General features: G+C 38.4%; 1 protein-coding gene across 2 annotated transcripts in view; it reads right to left on the bottom strand.

Annotated features, from left to right (window-relative positions):
- Positions 1–738: 738 nt before the first annotated feature.
- nvd (cholesterol 7-desaturase nvd) overlaps positions 739–18,399 on the bottom strand; it is a 159,600-nt gene continuing 141,939 nt past the window's right edge. For both annotated transcript variants that reach the window (XM_090371987.1, XM_090371988.1), the window contains 3 exons: positions 16,370–16,618; positions 4,419–4,592; positions 739–957 (listed from right to left, as the gene is read on the bottom strand). In XM_090371987.1, the coding sequence (XP_090228113.1) occupies positions 793–957; positions 4,419–4,592; positions 16,370–16,618 (588 nt within the window). In that variant the 3' untranslated portion in view covers positions 739–792. The remainder of the gene's footprint in view (positions 958–4,418; positions 4,593–16,369; positions 16,619–18,399) is intronic.

The following is an 18,399-nucleotide window of genomic DNA, read 5'->3' as shown; positions in this document are numbered from 1 at the left end:
CGCCTGGGTTTGTTATGTTTTGGCGATGAGATATAAGAAGAATTCCTTCCTTATTCTAGATGTATCACATTGTTAAAGAGCTCAGTGAGAAAAATACTTTCTGGGCCCTTAGTCTTCACGTCATCCTGGCCATGGGTTAACTTTTGCGTCCAGCAGAAATCTGATGTAAAGGATAATTCTAAGCCCATATGTATCTACGCTAATGGTGCAGCCACACCTCTCTGCTCTCACTGCAACAGTTCTTTCTATGGAATTTTCATATAGTCCAAAGAAAAAGGATCACTGGTTACATATTAACAAACAGCATTTTATTAACAAATGGGTAACATTCCGTACATTGGTACAAAATATAATTTAGAAACATCATAAACATACCCAACAGTTAGCAGCCCATAATTATTGATAAGCAGGATGGTCTCTCAGGTAGTCTCAAAATAGTAAGTTTTTATTTGTTTAATAACTGAATCTATAATTGGGCTCTACTTATTGAATTGAGAAGTTTATTCATTTATTTTATTATTTTTTTTTATCACCGATCTGCTATCACAAACAAATCTGTTGCTTTCAAAATGACAAGCGTTAGTCGAAGAACAGGGAGATAATTGACTCTGACCGTTGAATGACTGTTTTTGAGCATATTTTGCACGTATATTCTTCACGTGTTTTTTTTTTTTTTTTTATATATATATGAGGTTTTTAGAAATATAATTCATTCCACTATTTCTCACATTTCTCACGTATTTAATAACATGGATGGAAACTGATCTGTTGATATGGGAAAACATCGGAATGTCACCAACTAGTCGAATGCTTTTTAATCGAAGATAGCGTTGGACTGTTTTCTGAATAAAACTGAGAATACCATCGCCTGTGGCGAGCAATTAGTTTATCTTCCTTCACTAACACCGGGCTTTTCTCGTAGCGCTTGTTGTTCCATATGGCAACATCACGTTCCACCTGATCAAAAAACGAAAGAAAGAAAAGAAAAAATCAGTGATTGTGATTGATATATGCAAAATTCATAAAACATAATTTAATGAAAATTTAGAGCGTAAGGCCCTCATGCTACGAGAGCTAAAAACAATATTATACAAACAGGGCCATATCCTCATTTTATACAAAGCAATAAGCAAACTAAGTAACATTTAGCCTCTACACGAGATCAATGCACTAAGCAGCATTTTTCACATACCGTGGTGGCTAAATTATTCAATGCACTAAGTAGCAATATTGCTACTTATTTAAAGTACAGTACATATATGCAATTGTCTAGACCCTTACTGGGGATCTCATAGGTGAGTCGTTGGAATATCCAATCAGATCAAAATTCGGGCCGAGGAGTATTATTATAAGACTCGCTTATATTTAGTTTGAAAAGAAATATGCCTGTATTTCCATGAAATATAATCATGAGATCGGGCCAGTCCTGCATCATTCAGGACTTTAATAGGAGGCATAATTACCCCTACAGCAAAACAATTTCCATAACGAGCTCTTATGCTGTTCATAACGTGATGCTCTACAAGGCCTTAACACGTGGAATAGATCTTAGTGCACAGAAGGTTCGGGGATTGAGTTAATGTGTTTCGATTCATTTACCTATGATTCACTAGACGACTATATTCCCTAACTTGGGAGGGATGGTCAAAAGGTTCTGAGAACAGGGTATACAAAATGTATTATTACTAATAATTTGTAGAATAGGTTATTTTGATAGCTTAATGTCTTATAAAAGAACATCAAAGTATTGTATCTATATCAATGTCTTATGCAGTTTCTAAAATTTAATTTATTGTTGGTAAGTGGAAGAAGAATGAAAATCCAGAAATCGAGCATCGTTCAAGTAATCAAATGTTTCATCAAAGAGGAAAGAAAAAGTAAAGAAATCCACGAAAGAAGAATCAAATAAACTGTTAGAGGGGACAGACAGATGAAATGAGAAGTGTTTGGCTTTTGTTTTATTTTGGTTGATACTGTATGTAAGCTTGGTTTTTTTTTTTATCATTTGCTACTACTTAACCTACTAGTGTTTAGGGAAGTATCACCCAGTTATACAGTAATGTTTGCAAGATGGTCAACAGAGTTTAAAAGAGGGCGGAAGTCAATCAAAGATTATCCAGGTTTATTTGATTATCCGAACGCAATTAAGTCTGAAACAATTGCCATCGTTCGAGAAAAAAATTAAAAACAGAAGAATTAAAGTGTTTGAACTTGAAAAGAAATTAACATTTCCCATGGAAGCATTGGGAATGTTCAAGATGGGTTCAGAGAAAGCTTTTCATTCATGACAAACATAAGAGGGTGGAATAATCAAAAGATAATTACATTAATTCTTGCTAATCCGGATAAATTTTGATCTTCTTTGATGAGGGATGATAAAACTGGGCTATATTTTAATGATCCTCAATCTAAATTAGAAAGCATGCAGTGGAAGTACAAGGAATCTCCAACCCTGAAGAAGTTTCGAACTCAACCAACAACTGGAAGGGTGTTGGCCTCAATTTTCTGGGCCACAAAAGGATTGATAAAACCTTGCACCTAAAACCGCAATAACAATGGATTATTAAGTCAGCCTTATGCCATAGCCATATTCGGGAAAAAAATGACTATGAATTTGGGTCATCAGATTTTGCTTCTCGGTTTCATATCCGTGCACAATACTCAAACCTTACCCCAAGTGATTATTATTTGTTCAGAAACCTCATGTCTCACCTTTGTGGATCTCTTTTTAAAGATAATGAAGGAGCGAAAGCAGCTGTGGAACCTGAAGATTTTTTTTTTTTTTTTTTTTTTTTTTTTTGATGGCTTAAACTGTTTGCAAGTCAATACATTAAGTGTGTTGAACTCCGAGTTGAATACATTGAAAAACGAAAAACAGAATTTTGTATCCATGTCTTTTATGCTCTGTTCTCAAAACTTTTTGAACACCTCTCGTACTTCCCTTATTTTATCCCTACTCACACATCTCAGCAGAAGTTTTCTTTTCGACATCCGTTGTAATTCTTTCATAACTTCTACTATCTCTTTCCATTTCCTCCCAGGTCAGGTCTTTTCATACCACTGGATGGACCTGAATGCAATCTAGGCACTGCAATCCTTTCCTGTGAATAGCCCAGCTCTACATGTCAGGGACGGAAACCAGGCAGCTTCTCTCCCAGTGAGCACAGATTCCTGATTACTAAGAGACCGGACATATAACATAAACGACACAAAATTATAACCTGCAACGCACATCCAGCTAGCAAATCTGGCTAGCCAGTTCATCCGAAGAATATCCTCACATTAATCGATTTCGTCGACCAGCAGAGCCATATGTGGAAGAACTTTACCACCCATGAAAATTAATTCGGAACCTAAGCCGATCAAGAATCTCATTTGGAGTCTTCCCCCCATAGGTTCGAATCCTGTAGGCTGCGAAAGTTAGTTTTTAGGCCTGATGTAACCTCTCGGTCAGGAGCGAGAGAGTGCAGTAGCACGTGCTGTTTGAGTGGACGGGAGTTCAAGCCCGTCACTGCTAAATAAGATTAATGTTTCTATTGATAATTTATTGTAAACTCAACTGACCTGGTGGTCTTGCCGGAGTATAAACAAGAACATTTCTATAACTTCCAGCAGTAAATATGCCCCTTTCAAAGATGAAGAGAACTTCGCGACAGTTCATCATGATACCTCCCAACCATTTCAAGACCGTTGCTGCTATGGCAGTTTCTTTTCTCCTCATGTTACCGAAATGTTTCCAATTTATTTAAACCGAAACCACGCCGAGAATCAACTTTCAAGAACTGAAGTCTGCAAAGAGAACATTCACTCACTGCACCAAGTCGGACCGATTCTGCGAGTTGTTTTGAAACTATCAAAGCCACCCGTAGAATCAGAGGGGAAGAGAAAAAGAAAGTGCCGACAATTTCTGAAAACAGTGAGATATATAAGGTGTGTGTGTGTGTACTGATAGAACCCATATTTAAATTTAGGCGCAAAAATTAATTTATCGACCAGTGATTCAATTTCATTGATGTAATCTAATCCAATATTTCCCTATCTGTGGTCTTTGGATCTTAACAGGAGTTAGCACAGAGTTTTCCAAAAATGATATTCGAACTTTCTTATAAAATATTTTAAAAGTAAAAGAATTTACAACATAAAAATTTGAAGAATTCGTGTAAAATTTTTCAAATTAAAATGGGTCCTGATGTTGAGAAAGTTTGAGCACCATTAATATAATCTATTATTTCGCTTCTGATTGACATTTTGTGGCTTCTTAGAAGAACAAATTTGAAAACAAACTGACATGTTAAATCATGATATACTGATGATAAAATATTTGTTACATAGGAAATAAAAATCTCTCAATTACAATGTTCTAATATTGTATTAGTTACTCGTATGCAGCATATCGTAGTAGAAGAAAAATGACGTACCATCGTTCCTTCACCTCTCAGAAAAGCGTTAGCAGCAAATTGTGGAAACCACCAGCTAGCATACATCTGATGAATGAGTCGTTGCTGTTGTGGTCCTTCAGGAGTGATGCACTGGACCAAAACACCGGGACCAAAGGGGGTTTGGAAATATAGGTGTACTATGGCAGGTCCAATCTGAAACGAATAAATAATGAATTAATGAAATTTGTTTCAACGTGGTAAGTTTTCCACCTCTGCGGATTTTTTTTTTTTTTCTGATAAGTCGAATATGGTGCGTACGCAGCAAAGCGAACTAACGTTATATGAGACATCAGTATATTGTATCTGTAAATTGCATGTATTCTGTGGTCAATTTTCCTGTTTTCTGAACACAAAGGAGAACTAATAACTCGGCCACGTTGTGGAAAAAGCTCATAAAAATTCCTAGTGTTATTGACGAGATTCGAACTCGGACCTTTCTTAGCCGATATAGAAAGGATAGCAACGATATCCACTGTACTACAGTGGATATAGTCACACACATGTGAGGGAGTTGAATATGGACATCAATGTATACATAGGTGTAAGCGACCAACCACGTATCCTCTCGCAAGAAGGTCGAAAAAATAATGCCCAAGATGTTTTTTGTTGGGGTCTTATTTCTTAAAGTTTTTAGGATATATATATATATATATTTTTTTTTTTTTTTATTTTATTGTGTATATATACATGTATATGCAAGGTGGAATTAATAAGTCTGTTAAAAAAAAGTGAATGTGGACGCGTAAATTACACAAAATGCCATAGAAAAAGGAAGAATTGTAGGCGTGAAAAAGAAAAAGAATATGAAAATCCTATATGTTATAATGAACTAAGCAAAATTACAGGCCGAGCTGAAAAGCCAATTAGAGAGAAGGTAACTGTAAAGCAAAAAAAAAAAAAAAAAAAGATTAAGTAAAAATAATTAAATTAAAATAAGGAATGATAGCCAGCATCAGAAATCGGTGGGCAATTTTGGTTAAGTCCAAAAAGGGGAAAAGCAAATATAAAATTCAAATTTGATGTTAGCTAAACGTAAAAATTGATACATGATTAGGTACTTCATCATGGGACTACACCCCGATCACGTATCAAGGAGTGCGTTTCTATACCTGTGGAGGATAAGCAAATTTAAGAATAAAACTTAGTGAGGTCAAAAGAGCGGTAAAGTAATATAACTCTCACAAAATACGGACAAGGTAGCCCCAATGCATTATATGCTTTGGTCCTTGAGGTTGGTCACAGACATTCTCTCAGATATGCCAGACAAGCCGTTCTTGCTACCTGGGAGTCTAAAACGCTGATGGAACTGATATTCGGGTGACACTCAAGTCAAAGTGGACCCAATTTCGGCGAAGTCCGGACGGTCTATGACAGCCAAATCCTCTGCTTGCACCTTCACGATGGTGGGACTGTTAGTAATCCTGGGTATAACCTTCATGCACAAGTACATGGTGGGTGACCACCCAGGTGTGAACCAACGTAAGCAGGGGTCGAGGTTTGGCGCCCACACCACATGGAGGAACGCCGCCCCTCTATGTTACCAGGCAGTACTAGGTGGTAGATGACTCTCATCAACCGGTGAAATACCACCACTTTGCTTATTGGAGGCTTGAAGTGGTGGAACCCATGTTTAGTCTCGAGAGCTAAGTTCCGGCCAACCCTTCCCTATCTCTTCCATCATGCAGTATGATTGATGATTTTTGAGGTTATGATGAATGTCGTGGCGAGATCCAATATTCCTTACATTTCGAGGGTACAGCTCTAAAACGGTGTTCGCAGGCCGGCCGCTAGTTAGTACACCGGACTGAACCTATTGGTAACTCTCTAGGAAGCTTCCGGATCAGCTAGTGTATAATCTTGCTACCTCTACTCTGCCAGATAGTGACTGGAGGGAGTCCGAGTAGTGTGTATGCGGGGAGCATTGTCGAGGCCACGTTATGTCAAGGATCTGGGTATATTCTTACCACATGTACGCCATATCCAAAAATTTCATTACTTCATACAGCATGTCCCACCCGCCTTTTCTTACTATTGAATACACCATGAATTGTCAAAATAATAGAGCAAGCTTATCTGCGAAAAGATCTAAACCTCCCAAGGATTTCCTAATTCATTTCACAAATATACGTGGTCTCAATTCTAATCTCAACGATGTCCATTTCCACTTGCAGTCTTCAAACCCCATGTACTTTTTCTGACTGAATCTCAGTTATCAGTTGATTCAACTACTGCTCATCTCAGATGTCCAAATTATTTGCTGTATGATTCCTTTCGCCTCAAAGGTGGTACTTGTGCATATGTCCGTTCTGGTATTCCCTGTCAAAGACTTGGCAATTTGGAATCTCCTCTCTTTGATCTTCTCTGGCTTAAAATCTCTCTACCTCATTGTGTAAAATTCATCTGTTGTCTCTACCGTTCTCCCAACTCCACTAATCACTTGGAGCTCTTTGACTTCCTCTCTTTGCAACTTGACTTTCTCCAGTCCAACTTTCCTAACAGTGAGGTAATTTTCCTTGGTGATTTTAACATTCACAACTCCAGCTGGCTTCCGTTTTCTAGTCACACCGACCCAGCAGGTCGAGATGCTGAGGCTTTTGCAATTACTAATGACCTAGCACAGATTGTTCATATACCTACAAGAATACCGGACAATCCTAATCATACAGCCAATACGCTTGATCTTTTTCTCACAAACAACCCTTCTAAGTACAAGGTTGAAGTGAGAGATCCTTTAGGCACTTCAGATCACAACTTGGTGATTGTCTCTTCTCCAATGGAACCTTTATCTCATGGCTATTCCGAACCTCGTATTGTTTGGCATTACAAGAATGCAAAATGGGATGACCTGCGAGACTTCTTTTCTTCTTTTCCGTGGTCTGATTACTGTTTCAAAACTTCTGATGTCAACGTTTGCTCAGATCGTGTCAGTGAAATTATTCTTGCAGGAATGGAATCCTTTATCCCACACTCCACTTTAAAATCTCGTCCTTTATCTAAACCTTGGTTTTCCAATAAATGTGCTAAGGCTGTCCAAGAGAAGAACGTTGCATATCGTAATTGGCTTGTTTCTAATTCTTCAGTTTCATTTTCTGCCTACACCAAAGCTCGCAACAATTGTAAAGCAGTTATTAATCAGTCCAAACTAGAGTTTGAACAGGCTAAGAGTAGAAAACTTGCTTCTTGCCCTAATGGTAGCCGAGCATTCTGGTCTCTTGCCAAAGCTATTGGCCGCAACTTTTGCCCATCTCTGCTCCCACCTCTGTCCAAACCAAATGGTTCTGTTGTCACTTCAGCCAAGGATAAAGCTGACCTGCTAGCATCCCATTTTTCTTCGAGCTCATGTATTAATGATCTTGGTAAAACACCTCACACCATTCCTAACACGCTCCATTCAATGCCTCCTGTGGTCTTCCGTCAAAAGGATATCAGAAGGATTTTGATGAATCTTGATGCTAAGAAAGCTCCAGGTCCTGATGGTATTTCTCCACTTGTTCTCAAAACCTGTGCTCCTGAACTTACTCCTATTCTTTGCCACCTTTTTTCCTTCTGCTTGGAAATTTGCTCATATCCAGCCAGTTCCTAAGAAGGGTGACAAATCCCTCCCATCCAATTATCGTCCCATTGCAATTACTTCTACTCTTTCTAAAGTAATGGAGAAATCAATTAACCGCCAACTCTTAAACTACCTAGAAACCTTCCGTCTGATTGACGATCACCAGTATGGATTCCGTCAGTGTCGATCCACTGGTGATATTCTGGCTTATGTTACCCATTTATGGACTAATTCAATGGAAAGGTTCGGTGAAACACAAGTAGTTGCTCTTGACATCTCAAAGGCTTTTGATCGTGTTTGGCATAAAGGTCTTCTAAACAAGCTTCCATCTTATGGTTTGCCAACTGTTTTTAGTAATTGGTTATCCAGTTTTCTCTCTGATCGCTCACTGAGGGTGATGGTAGATGGCTCTCTGTCTTCTAACTTCTCCACTAATGCCGGTGTCCCCCAAGGTTCAGTTCTTTCCCCCACTCTTTTCCTCTTGTATATCAATGACCTTCTTCCATTGACTGGAAATCCTATCCATAGTTTTGCCGATGATAGCACATTGCATTCAACTTTCCATTTTGAGAAACCTTGTCCAGCTCAATCAGCTTCAAGTTCTCGAAAATCTGCTGCCAATTCCTTAAATGCCGATCTTCAGGTAATTCTCCAGTGGGGCAAAGACAACTTAGTTGATTTCAACCCTTCTAAAACTCAATCTTGTCTTATATCTCGCAAAAAGGATTCTTCTGCTCCTATGCTTATCTTTAGTGACACTCCGATTTCTAGGCAAAATGATATATCTCTTTTGGGGATTACCCTGACTTCTAATCTCTCTTGGCACAAGCACATTACAAATATTGCTTCCTCTGCATCTAAAAAACTTGGTTTTCTCTTTCGCTCTCGGCGTTACTTTTCTCCCAAACAGCTGCTCACTCTGTATAAATCGCAAATCCGCCCTGCCATGGAATATTGTTCCCACATCTGGGGTGGTGCCCCCAAAACCTCTCTCAGGCTTCTTGATTCCATTCAGAAGAGGGCAGTTAGGTTAATTAATGATTCATCTCTAACAGAGTCTCTCCACTCGCTTTCTCATAGACGCACTGTTTCTGCTGCATGCCTCTTCTACAGATACTTCCATGGGCACTGTTCTTCTGAATTGGCTTCTATAATTCCCGCTCTCTCTTTCAAAACAGTCCGAACACGTGCCGCCACCAGCCAACATACATTTACTGTCCAACTTCAAACCCACAGAACCAACTTTTCATCTTCCTCATTTATTCATTCAACTGCCATTTTCTGGAACAACCTTCCTTCATACGTATTTCCTGAAAATTACAATCTACAGAAGTTCAAGTCCAATATCAATAAATATCTTCTTTCGTCTTCTCAACCTCCAACCCAAGCACGGTACTAAGTACTATAGGTTATAATACCTCTCGTGTTTGGGGTTCTCATAAAAAAAAAAAAAAAGAAAGAAAAATAAATTAAGGTGAATTATGAAGTATAGTGGTACTAATCAGTAAAACTGAAAAAATAAAAAATAAAAAATAATAAATGTTTATAGTGTAAACTATATGCAAAAATAAGCGGTTATAAGCGAATGACGCAATTTAGAATAAATTTAATGAGAATATGTGTATAATTTAAGGAGAAAATGTATATAAAACTTAAGATTTAGTCCAAGCAAATGGTGTAAGGCAAGGGAGTTAATTGAGGATATGGAAGGAATACAAGTGTAAATAAAAATAAAATGAAGGCGAAAATAGAAGAGATTAAGAACAGAGGAACGTTCGTATCACCCTCGTATTGCACTAATAGCTTTACGAACGGGAAAAAGTAGAAGTAGAAAATATAAAGATAAAAAGTTAAGCAAAAGATTAAAATTACTAAGCTAGCTGGGATCGTAAAGCTAAAGCCCATCCTTTTAGTAAGGACCCTGGCTGTGCAAGAGTTAGTAGGAAAAAGGGAATAATACCAAATGCATGCGTGGTAAGAAGCCGAAAAATAAGTACTGAAAAATGGAAGACCGAGAATAAAACCTAAAAAATAAAAAGAGCCGAAAAAAGAAACCGAAAGCATTATGAGAAAGTGTTGCTAAAATATTATTTCATTTACATCTAAGGATCTCATTACTTGTTATAAGTTTAAAAATTTTGCAGTATAGAAACGCAGTCCTTGATAAATGATCGGCTGTTGTCCCCTGATGAAGTACCTGATCATGTATCATTTTTTACTTTTAGCTAACATCAGATTTGAGTTTTGCTGTACCCCATTTTGGACCTTAACCAAAATTGGCCACCCATATCTGATGTTGGCTATCACTCATTTTTAATTTAATCATTTTTACTTAATTATTGTTTGCTTTACAGTTACCTTCTCTCTAATTGGCTTTTCAATTCAGCCTATAATTTTGTTAAATTCATTATAACAAATAGAATTTTCACATTCTTTCCTTTTTTACGCATACAGTACTTCCTTTTTCTGCTATCTTTCTCCTATTGTCTGTGAGATAGCACAGTGGTATCGTCACCATCCTCCCCACATCGAGTGGGAAAGGCCCGGGTTCGAATCCCGTCGATAACGCGAGGAACTTTAACGGCGTTTTTCACTCCGTGACTGAGTTTGTCGGTCTCAGGCGTAAATTGCAAGGTTTTTTCCCCAAAAATTGCATTTTTTCGTCCAGCAAAACACGCAAATCGACCAGAACACACGCAATTTACGGACTTAACACATATACGGGTATATATAAGAAATTATGGGTGGTCCTAACGTAATAATTTGAATTTGAATTATCCTTTTCCTATTAGTTATGGAATTTTGTGTAATTTAAGCTTCCATCTTCACATTTTTTTTTGAAACAGACCTTTAAATTCCACTTTGCATTTTTTAAACTGTTGTATCCTTTCTTGCGTCCTTGCACACTCAGGTGCATTTGTCATATCATCTTTATTTTTTTTTATTTTAATCTCTCCGTTTGCTACTTTTAAGCCTAATATACTTATTTCATATGTATATATATGTAGGTTTAAGGTGTAATATATATACAGTAGTTGTATGTAATATATATATATATATATATTTCTTTGAACATTGGTGTTCAAAGAAAATGCCTCACCTAGGAATTTAACGTTTGTAACCCTTTTTTCGCGATGGTATGTTACATTAATGACTAGTATCACAAATAGAAATAGAAACAAAAGATATTTAATAATAGTTAAGGCAAAGCTAAGTAATATTTGACTGGTGCTCTCAAAAAATTCCAAAATTGGCATTTGCAACCTTTATACAACAGTTTTGGTAAACACAACAATTATGGCTGAAATGTTATCATAAGCCCTCAATTTGCTTCAGTTTATCATTTTAAATGGAAAACAAAATGAAAAGTTCACCAGGTGCAAACTAATATTTAGTTGAACTGCCTCTGGCCCTGAAGACAGCAGCGCACCGTCGAGGCATTGACAAGATCAATTTCTGAAGATAATCAACTGATAGTTCGTGGTTTCAAAAACGAATTATGGCTTCCTCAAGTTTACGAAGGGTCTTTGGTTTCTTTCTGGCAACTGCAGATTCCACACGATGCCAACATTTCTCTATAGGATTCAGGTCCGTTCGGGCTGTTTTCTGGCCTGCTAAGAGTTGTAATGGACCGTTCTTCCAACCGTTTTTTCACCTGTAACAAATGTAAACACATTACTGTCGAACCTCTAATTCAGAAATGACGCTAAAGTAACTACAGAAGTGCCTACTTACACTTTCGCCCGATGACAAGGAGCAGAGTCGTCCTGAAACATGCAGTTACTTGGCAGCTTGAAATGGTCTCTAATGGTTGGCAGCAATTTGCCTTCCAATATAGCCAGGTATCCATTGGTATTTACGGAACCTTTTATAAACTGCAGGTGCCTATTCCGCGATACGAAATGCACCCTCATATAATTTGGCTGGTAGTGAATTTCACTGTAGACACCATACAGTCTGGATGGTATTCTTCACCACGTCTGCGGCGAATCGTTTGTCTCCCATCAGAGCCATGCAGGTTGAATTTCTTCTCATCCGAGAAAATAACTGACTTCTACTGTTTGGGGTCCATTTGACATGCTCCTTACACCAAATTAATCGCTCCTTTTTCATTTTTTGTATGAGGGGCTTCTTCTTAGAACGACGGACTACAAGTCCATTTTTGAAGAGGCGTCTTCTGATTGTTACTAAACTTGCTACCACTCCTGTATGTTCTTCCCGTTCTCTTTTCAGCTCAGACGAAGAAGCTTTACGTTTTTAAGGCATAAGCGCTAAAAAATGCGGTCCTCTTTTTGCGTAGAGACTCCTTTGCGTCCGGTTCCTTTTTTTCTATCAGCAGAACCAGTATTCTTGAGTGTCGAAAGAAATCTACTCAGTGTCGACTGTTCCCAAGACACTCTATAAGCAATATGATAGGAAGAACTCTTTGTTCTTGGCGTCAACTGCACGTAACTCGCCATCCTGACAGAAGCAAGGAGTGACTGCAACTCTTGTAGAGCATGCGTATATAGCTGAAAGTAACAGCTGATGCAATATTACGTCATCATCTATGCGTGTCAATCCTATCTGATGCAATCTGTAAGAAATATTGCCATATACTTACGTTATTCGGACGACAATTTTTAGAGGTGATGCACTTTCTTTGAACACCAATGTATATATATACCTACAACTTTTTCATATATGTGCATGAAATTTTGAGATTTATAAGGCTATATGTGAGAATTTTTCTGTTTTAACTCCTCAGCAGGGCCTAAAATAACATTGAGAATGTGTGTATTGCCATAAGAAATAAATAAAATTTATGATTCGGGATGACCACATAACGAAATAATACAATAAATCACCGTTTTTTTAGTAGCGGTGAACTGTCACTCAAAGACGTTTACTTGGGTATCCTAGCGTTCAACAACTCGGTTACAGCAGCAATAAGTTCACCAGTCCTCTTAAGGAATCTGCAACGAACTTAAAATGTTTCTGTTTTTGCTTTACTTCTAAATTGGCTTCGTTTTCTTTCATATATTGCCTTATTTGAATATCACTGTTCCTTCGATTTTTTATAAATCAGAAGCAATATAAGCAATGTAACGCGCGTACGCAAGTAAGGGGGATCTTGCACTGGCTAACAAAGAATCAACGACCATTACTAATAGTTCTTTTGCCAACTTGTTGAGATATTTCTTCAAACCCTGCGCGAGTAGCACCTTGGTATCATCATGGGAAAAGCCTGGGTTCGAATCCAGTCGATGACAAGGAACTTTTATGGGATTTTTCACTCCGTTGCTGAGTTAGTCTGTCTCAGGTGTAGATAGCAAGGTTTTTTCCCAATAAACTGGGATTTTTCGTCCAGCAAAACAGGCAAATCGACCAGAGAACACACGCAATTTACAGACACAATACACATGGGCATAGGTAATAACTTACCGGGTGACCCTTATATAATAATTTGGTTTTGTATTTCTTCACAAAGACCATTTGAAGATATTGAAATGCATCAATTGTTTTAAGGAATTCTTCGAGCTGCACTTTTAAAGAAATTTAGAGAAAAACAAGTATACTTATAATTATAACCCAGTTTAATGTAAAATATACTAATGGTAACAGGCAGTAGCTTTCTAGACTAACGGGTCTCTTTATCAACTGAAATTCAAAATACAAATACAACGGATAAGTGCAATGAGCTGAGTGAGGCACGTTATTCATGTGCTATTATTGCACGGACGTGCGCTGTTTTTACTCCACTGATCATCTAGCATTAAAACGGTTGTCTCTAGGATGGGGTGTAGACGTATGCCTTTGTGGCGGTTTATTGCCTTTGGATTGTTTAATATGTTAAGTGACTCTAGCCATAGGCGGTGGCGAAAGTGTCGTGAGTGGTCTACTATTTCAAAGTCACGTTTGGGATCAAGATCGTGGTTGGTGGCCCAAAAATGTTCCGCGACTGCGGACTGGTCAGTTTCGGCAAGCCGGATTGCTCTGTCTTGTTCCGTAAGGCGGTCTTGGAGACGCCTTGATTTTTCTCCTATGTAGCAGCTGTCACAGTCTCTACAGGTGATGCGATATACTACATTGCTGCGTAAGAGAGGTGTGACAGGGGTCTTCACACTGGAGACAAGTGAACGTAGGTTCCTGCAGGGTAACTGCACGCATTTGATGTTGTAATTTCTAAGAATCTTCGAGATCCGTCCTGACATGCCTGGATAATAGGGAATGTAGGCGGACGGTATACCGTCTTGGTTCGGTGGTCTTGGGTGGGATGTGAGTTCTTGTGCCTGTAATAGGCACCTGCTTAGCACATGGGACGGATAACCACATTTGGTTAGGTCCGCCTTCACACGGGAGATCTCGTTACGCCTAATTGCATCAGTGCTGGAATGGCTCCAAGCCCTGGAGAATAGGGTGCGGGCAGTGCTATTGAGATGACTTGGTGCGTGGCCGGATCTGTAATTAGTGAATTGTCCGCATCACATAGGTTTGCGGTAACTACTGCCTGTTACCATTAGTATATTTTACATTAAACTGGGTTATATATTTGTTTTTCTCAACCATGGACCCCAGTACACCAGGCCCATTCGTTACAAATTTAGAGAACTACATAGTCTATATTGTATATGTTGAATTTATTAAATATATTGTATATTTTGAATTTATTGTACGCTGGTGTGCAAAACCTGACTGGTGAAGACCAGTCAGGTTTTCAAATGTAGCCTCTCATAGGAGTGGCCTGGATATGGGAAAAGCAAAGCATACCAAAGGAACCTCATGAGGTACAGAATTGATGAAGGAAAAAAAACCGACACACACAACAACGGAAACAAAACGGTACAGAGGGACTTTATTCAAAAATGGCAACATAGCATTGGCTGCCATGATACAGATGCATCACTGCCAAAGGTGGAATAAAGGGAAGATGTGGTCTTCAGTAGGAGACATGGCCACCCCTAATGTCGATGCAGGCTTTGCACCGCCTCTCCATACTTAGAACAATGTTGTTGTTGTTGATAAGTTCTTGCGGTAACATCGTCCATTTCTCTGTCAGAGCCATCTTCAGCTGGTGAACATTTTCTGGTAGGTGTGTGGACGTGCCGCTAGGCGTCTCCCCAAACCGTTCCATATGTGTTTAATGGGATTTAGATCGATGGAAATGGGCAGGCCAATCCATACGAACAATGTACTCACTTTTCAAAAGCATATTAACAGCTGCAGTGCGATGGGGTGTGGCGTTATCATCCATAAACACGAACTCGGGGCAATGGCACCACTGAACAGAGATGCACATGGGGAAGGATTACCTCAGTACAGTAGCGTGCACCCGTTACAGTACCGCCTTCCTGTATTTGGAGTTGTGTACGTCCACCCAGACGAGAACACCTCGACCGCCATATCGATCCCTTTCAGTCATGTTTGCGGAGTGATACTGTGCGCCAACCCCTTGCCAGATTAGCTGACATCCAGAATCGCTGCTGAGACTGAATCTACTCTCATCAGTAAAGAGTACCTTAAGTAAAGATTGGTTGTAACCTTTAGAAATAGTGATGGTCATTAAGTTTTGCACACCACTATATCTCATTTATTTTGGATACTTTTCGTCACTGGAATGCTAATATTTTGACCTAGACTACCCGCTCGCCAATGAGACTCCATCTAAAACATTGTCGAAACTCAAGTCTGAGCAGTGGCTACACTAAATAAAATGCCATTATACTTCTCCACTGGAACAGTGCGTTTTATTTAGAGTAGTGCAATACAAAAACATCTTGTGGTGAGGGTGCTTCCGTAAAATGAGATCAGTGCACTTTGTAGTACACTGATCTCATTTTCTCATTTGATTTATAATTTGCTCATTGCTACATAAGAAACACGGCTTCTCCCCAGCTCCCCTCCGCTTACAATAATGTTTTTAGTATTCGCAGCACCGGAATTTGTAAATCGCTTCCAGAAAGGAGTCAGGACCGAGAATTTATTGCATTTAAAATTCCGCTCAGGGGATTCGACTTTCCATGTTCTGTTTTTATGAAGAAATAGATATTCATTTACAGTTTTTTTTTTTCTTCCGAGGGACATACGTAAAACAAAGGATTAAATTAATTCTGGGCTCACAACCTAATTTTGTAACAGTTTAAGGCTACTCAGCTTTGTTTAGTTTTAAATCCAGAGCACAGTGAATGTGCTCGATAAAAAATGTTTCAATGTTTAAAATTTAATATTTCCATTGTCTGCAGTGTTAATTAGTTACGCAAAAAAAAATCTACTTATTAATACTGAAAATATTTGATTAATCACTTATACAAAATATAATTTTTGATTAAAAAAAATCGCTATAACCAGAAATCAACCTGGAAAATAAAAAGCTAAGAAAGGCAAATCTTGTTCTCACCTGCTTGATATTCAATTGAATCTCAGAGAAAGGTATGCGATATCCCAACAATACTGTTGCAGTCACAAGCGACACAGTGGCCATATGTTTATTAGGTGGAGGATCCGATTCCCAGTTAGGGTTCCACGTATGTTTAAGGAAATCAAATACCTTGGATTCTTGAGTCTTTTTCAAGTCGTTACCTGCCACCACTGCAGCTGTGTGGATCTGATTTAGGTGGGCTACATCGGCGCCATTTTCCGGAATTTCCTAATTTGGGAAGAAAAATCAAACAGTAGTGTTGTATTGGGTTGGTAGAATTGAAGAAAAATTCACCTTAACTCAGAAAAATACTTCATAGTCGTAGAATAAAGTAGAATAATTAAAATGTGAAACTGAAACCGCCTATGGAATTATTCATCATGACAGCATGATGAATAATTCCACTTGCCCTTACCCACGTGGGTGGCACAGTTGGTAGAATCGCCATCCTCCCCACACCGGGCGTAAAAGACCTGAGTCTCGTCGATGACAAAAGGAATATTTATGGACCGCTTTCACACTGTGGCTGAGTTAGTCGGTCTCAGGCGAGGGTGGTATGGTTTTTTTCTCGAGGAAATTCGGGTTTTTCGTTCAGCAAACAGACCCCAGACCACAGCAATTTACAGATAATATACACGGAGCAATATGGTCTTAGTAGCTGATGCTCCTAAAATCCAACTCTTACTAATTCCATTTAATGCATAAAAGGCAGAATTAATAATAGTGTTTTCTTAATACGCACAATATACAATTTAATACGTATAAAATATAAGATGGTGTCTCATATCTTTCTGAGAAACATATTAAAGATATATAAAATAAGATATATTATATATAAAATGTAAGAGTGTACGCTTACATTCTATCATTCAAAAAGTCGTTCGACTATCAGATGAGTCAATGTGACTTTTTCGATTGTTTCTAAACTTCGAAGCGTTGTTAGATGTCGACAGCGCTCGTGATTTTCGAGATCCTCAAGGTCGTCCTGAAATATTGCAAATCTATGAAAACTCGCGTGCGAGTTAGAGCATCATAACAATAGACTTATTTTACCAATTTCTCGGTTTCAATCGCACTTTTCTCCAATTTGAAACAATTTCATTTTAGATCTTTGATCAATAACCTAACACAATGACAATGTCTTTACGCAACAGCTCCCACACTATTGCGTGCGACTACATTATATGTTAACGTGCTTGTACAGAGATGCAATCAGCCTCCTGGCACTTTAGTCGTCCCGGGGTAGTTCCTTTTGCGATATAAGCAGATAATAATAATAATAATAATAACTCAATTACCTTAGCGTATTGCATATGGTTCTACGTGATTTGACATAAGTGCATTGTGCACAATTCTGGAAATTAACTATACTTCAAGGCCTTGCATGTTAACCTGTATATTGCCTGGCGTCTTCCTTGGCACGATAGATCGCTGCGTGACCATTTTGGGAGGCCGGTTCGATTCAAATCAACGACTGGATAAATTTCTAAATCCCTCTTCAAAAGACTATGCTGTAATAGCCGATCTCAGGTGGAGAAGTAGGATTTATCCCTTTTGAGTTATTGCGAGTTTTTCAGTCCGCACAAAATGCAAATTGGCCTGTGGACACATATACACTTTTAGGCAGAATACACATATACGAATATAAGCAATAAGCTCCTGTACCGTTAAAATAATAATTGGTATATTTAGTGTTATTTATCTTAGAATTAAAATCAATCTCTATTTCGCATCAAACAGGTAAGGTGAATACTAAACGGTAGTGGTATAATAGTCCTTTGATATACACCTGCGTATACTAAAATTGCGGAACCCTGAATTCCAAACTTGTGGTATTCTGCAATCCTTTGTGAGAGTCAAGTGTTCACATTTTGTAGTTTTCCGCCGATGTAGCCGTGTGGTCAAGCGAAAGAGTGCATAAGTACACGTTCCTTGAGTGACCGGAGTTCAAGTCTATGACTGCTAAATACGATACTGTTTCTTGTATTTTCTCTACGTTGTGAACTCCT

Source organism: Mastigoproctus giganteus, chromosome 4 (genome assembly GCF_048544385.1).
Source record: "Mastigoproctus giganteus isolate SK-2022 chromosome 4, ASM4854438v1, whole genome shotgun sequence".
Classification (NCBI taxonomy): Eukaryota; Metazoa; Arthropoda; class Arachnida; order Uropygi; family Thelyphonidae; genus Mastigoproctus; species Mastigoproctus giganteus.
Note: the sequence above shows the minus strand (reverse complement) of the source record. Positions and strands in the feature narration are given on the sequence as shown.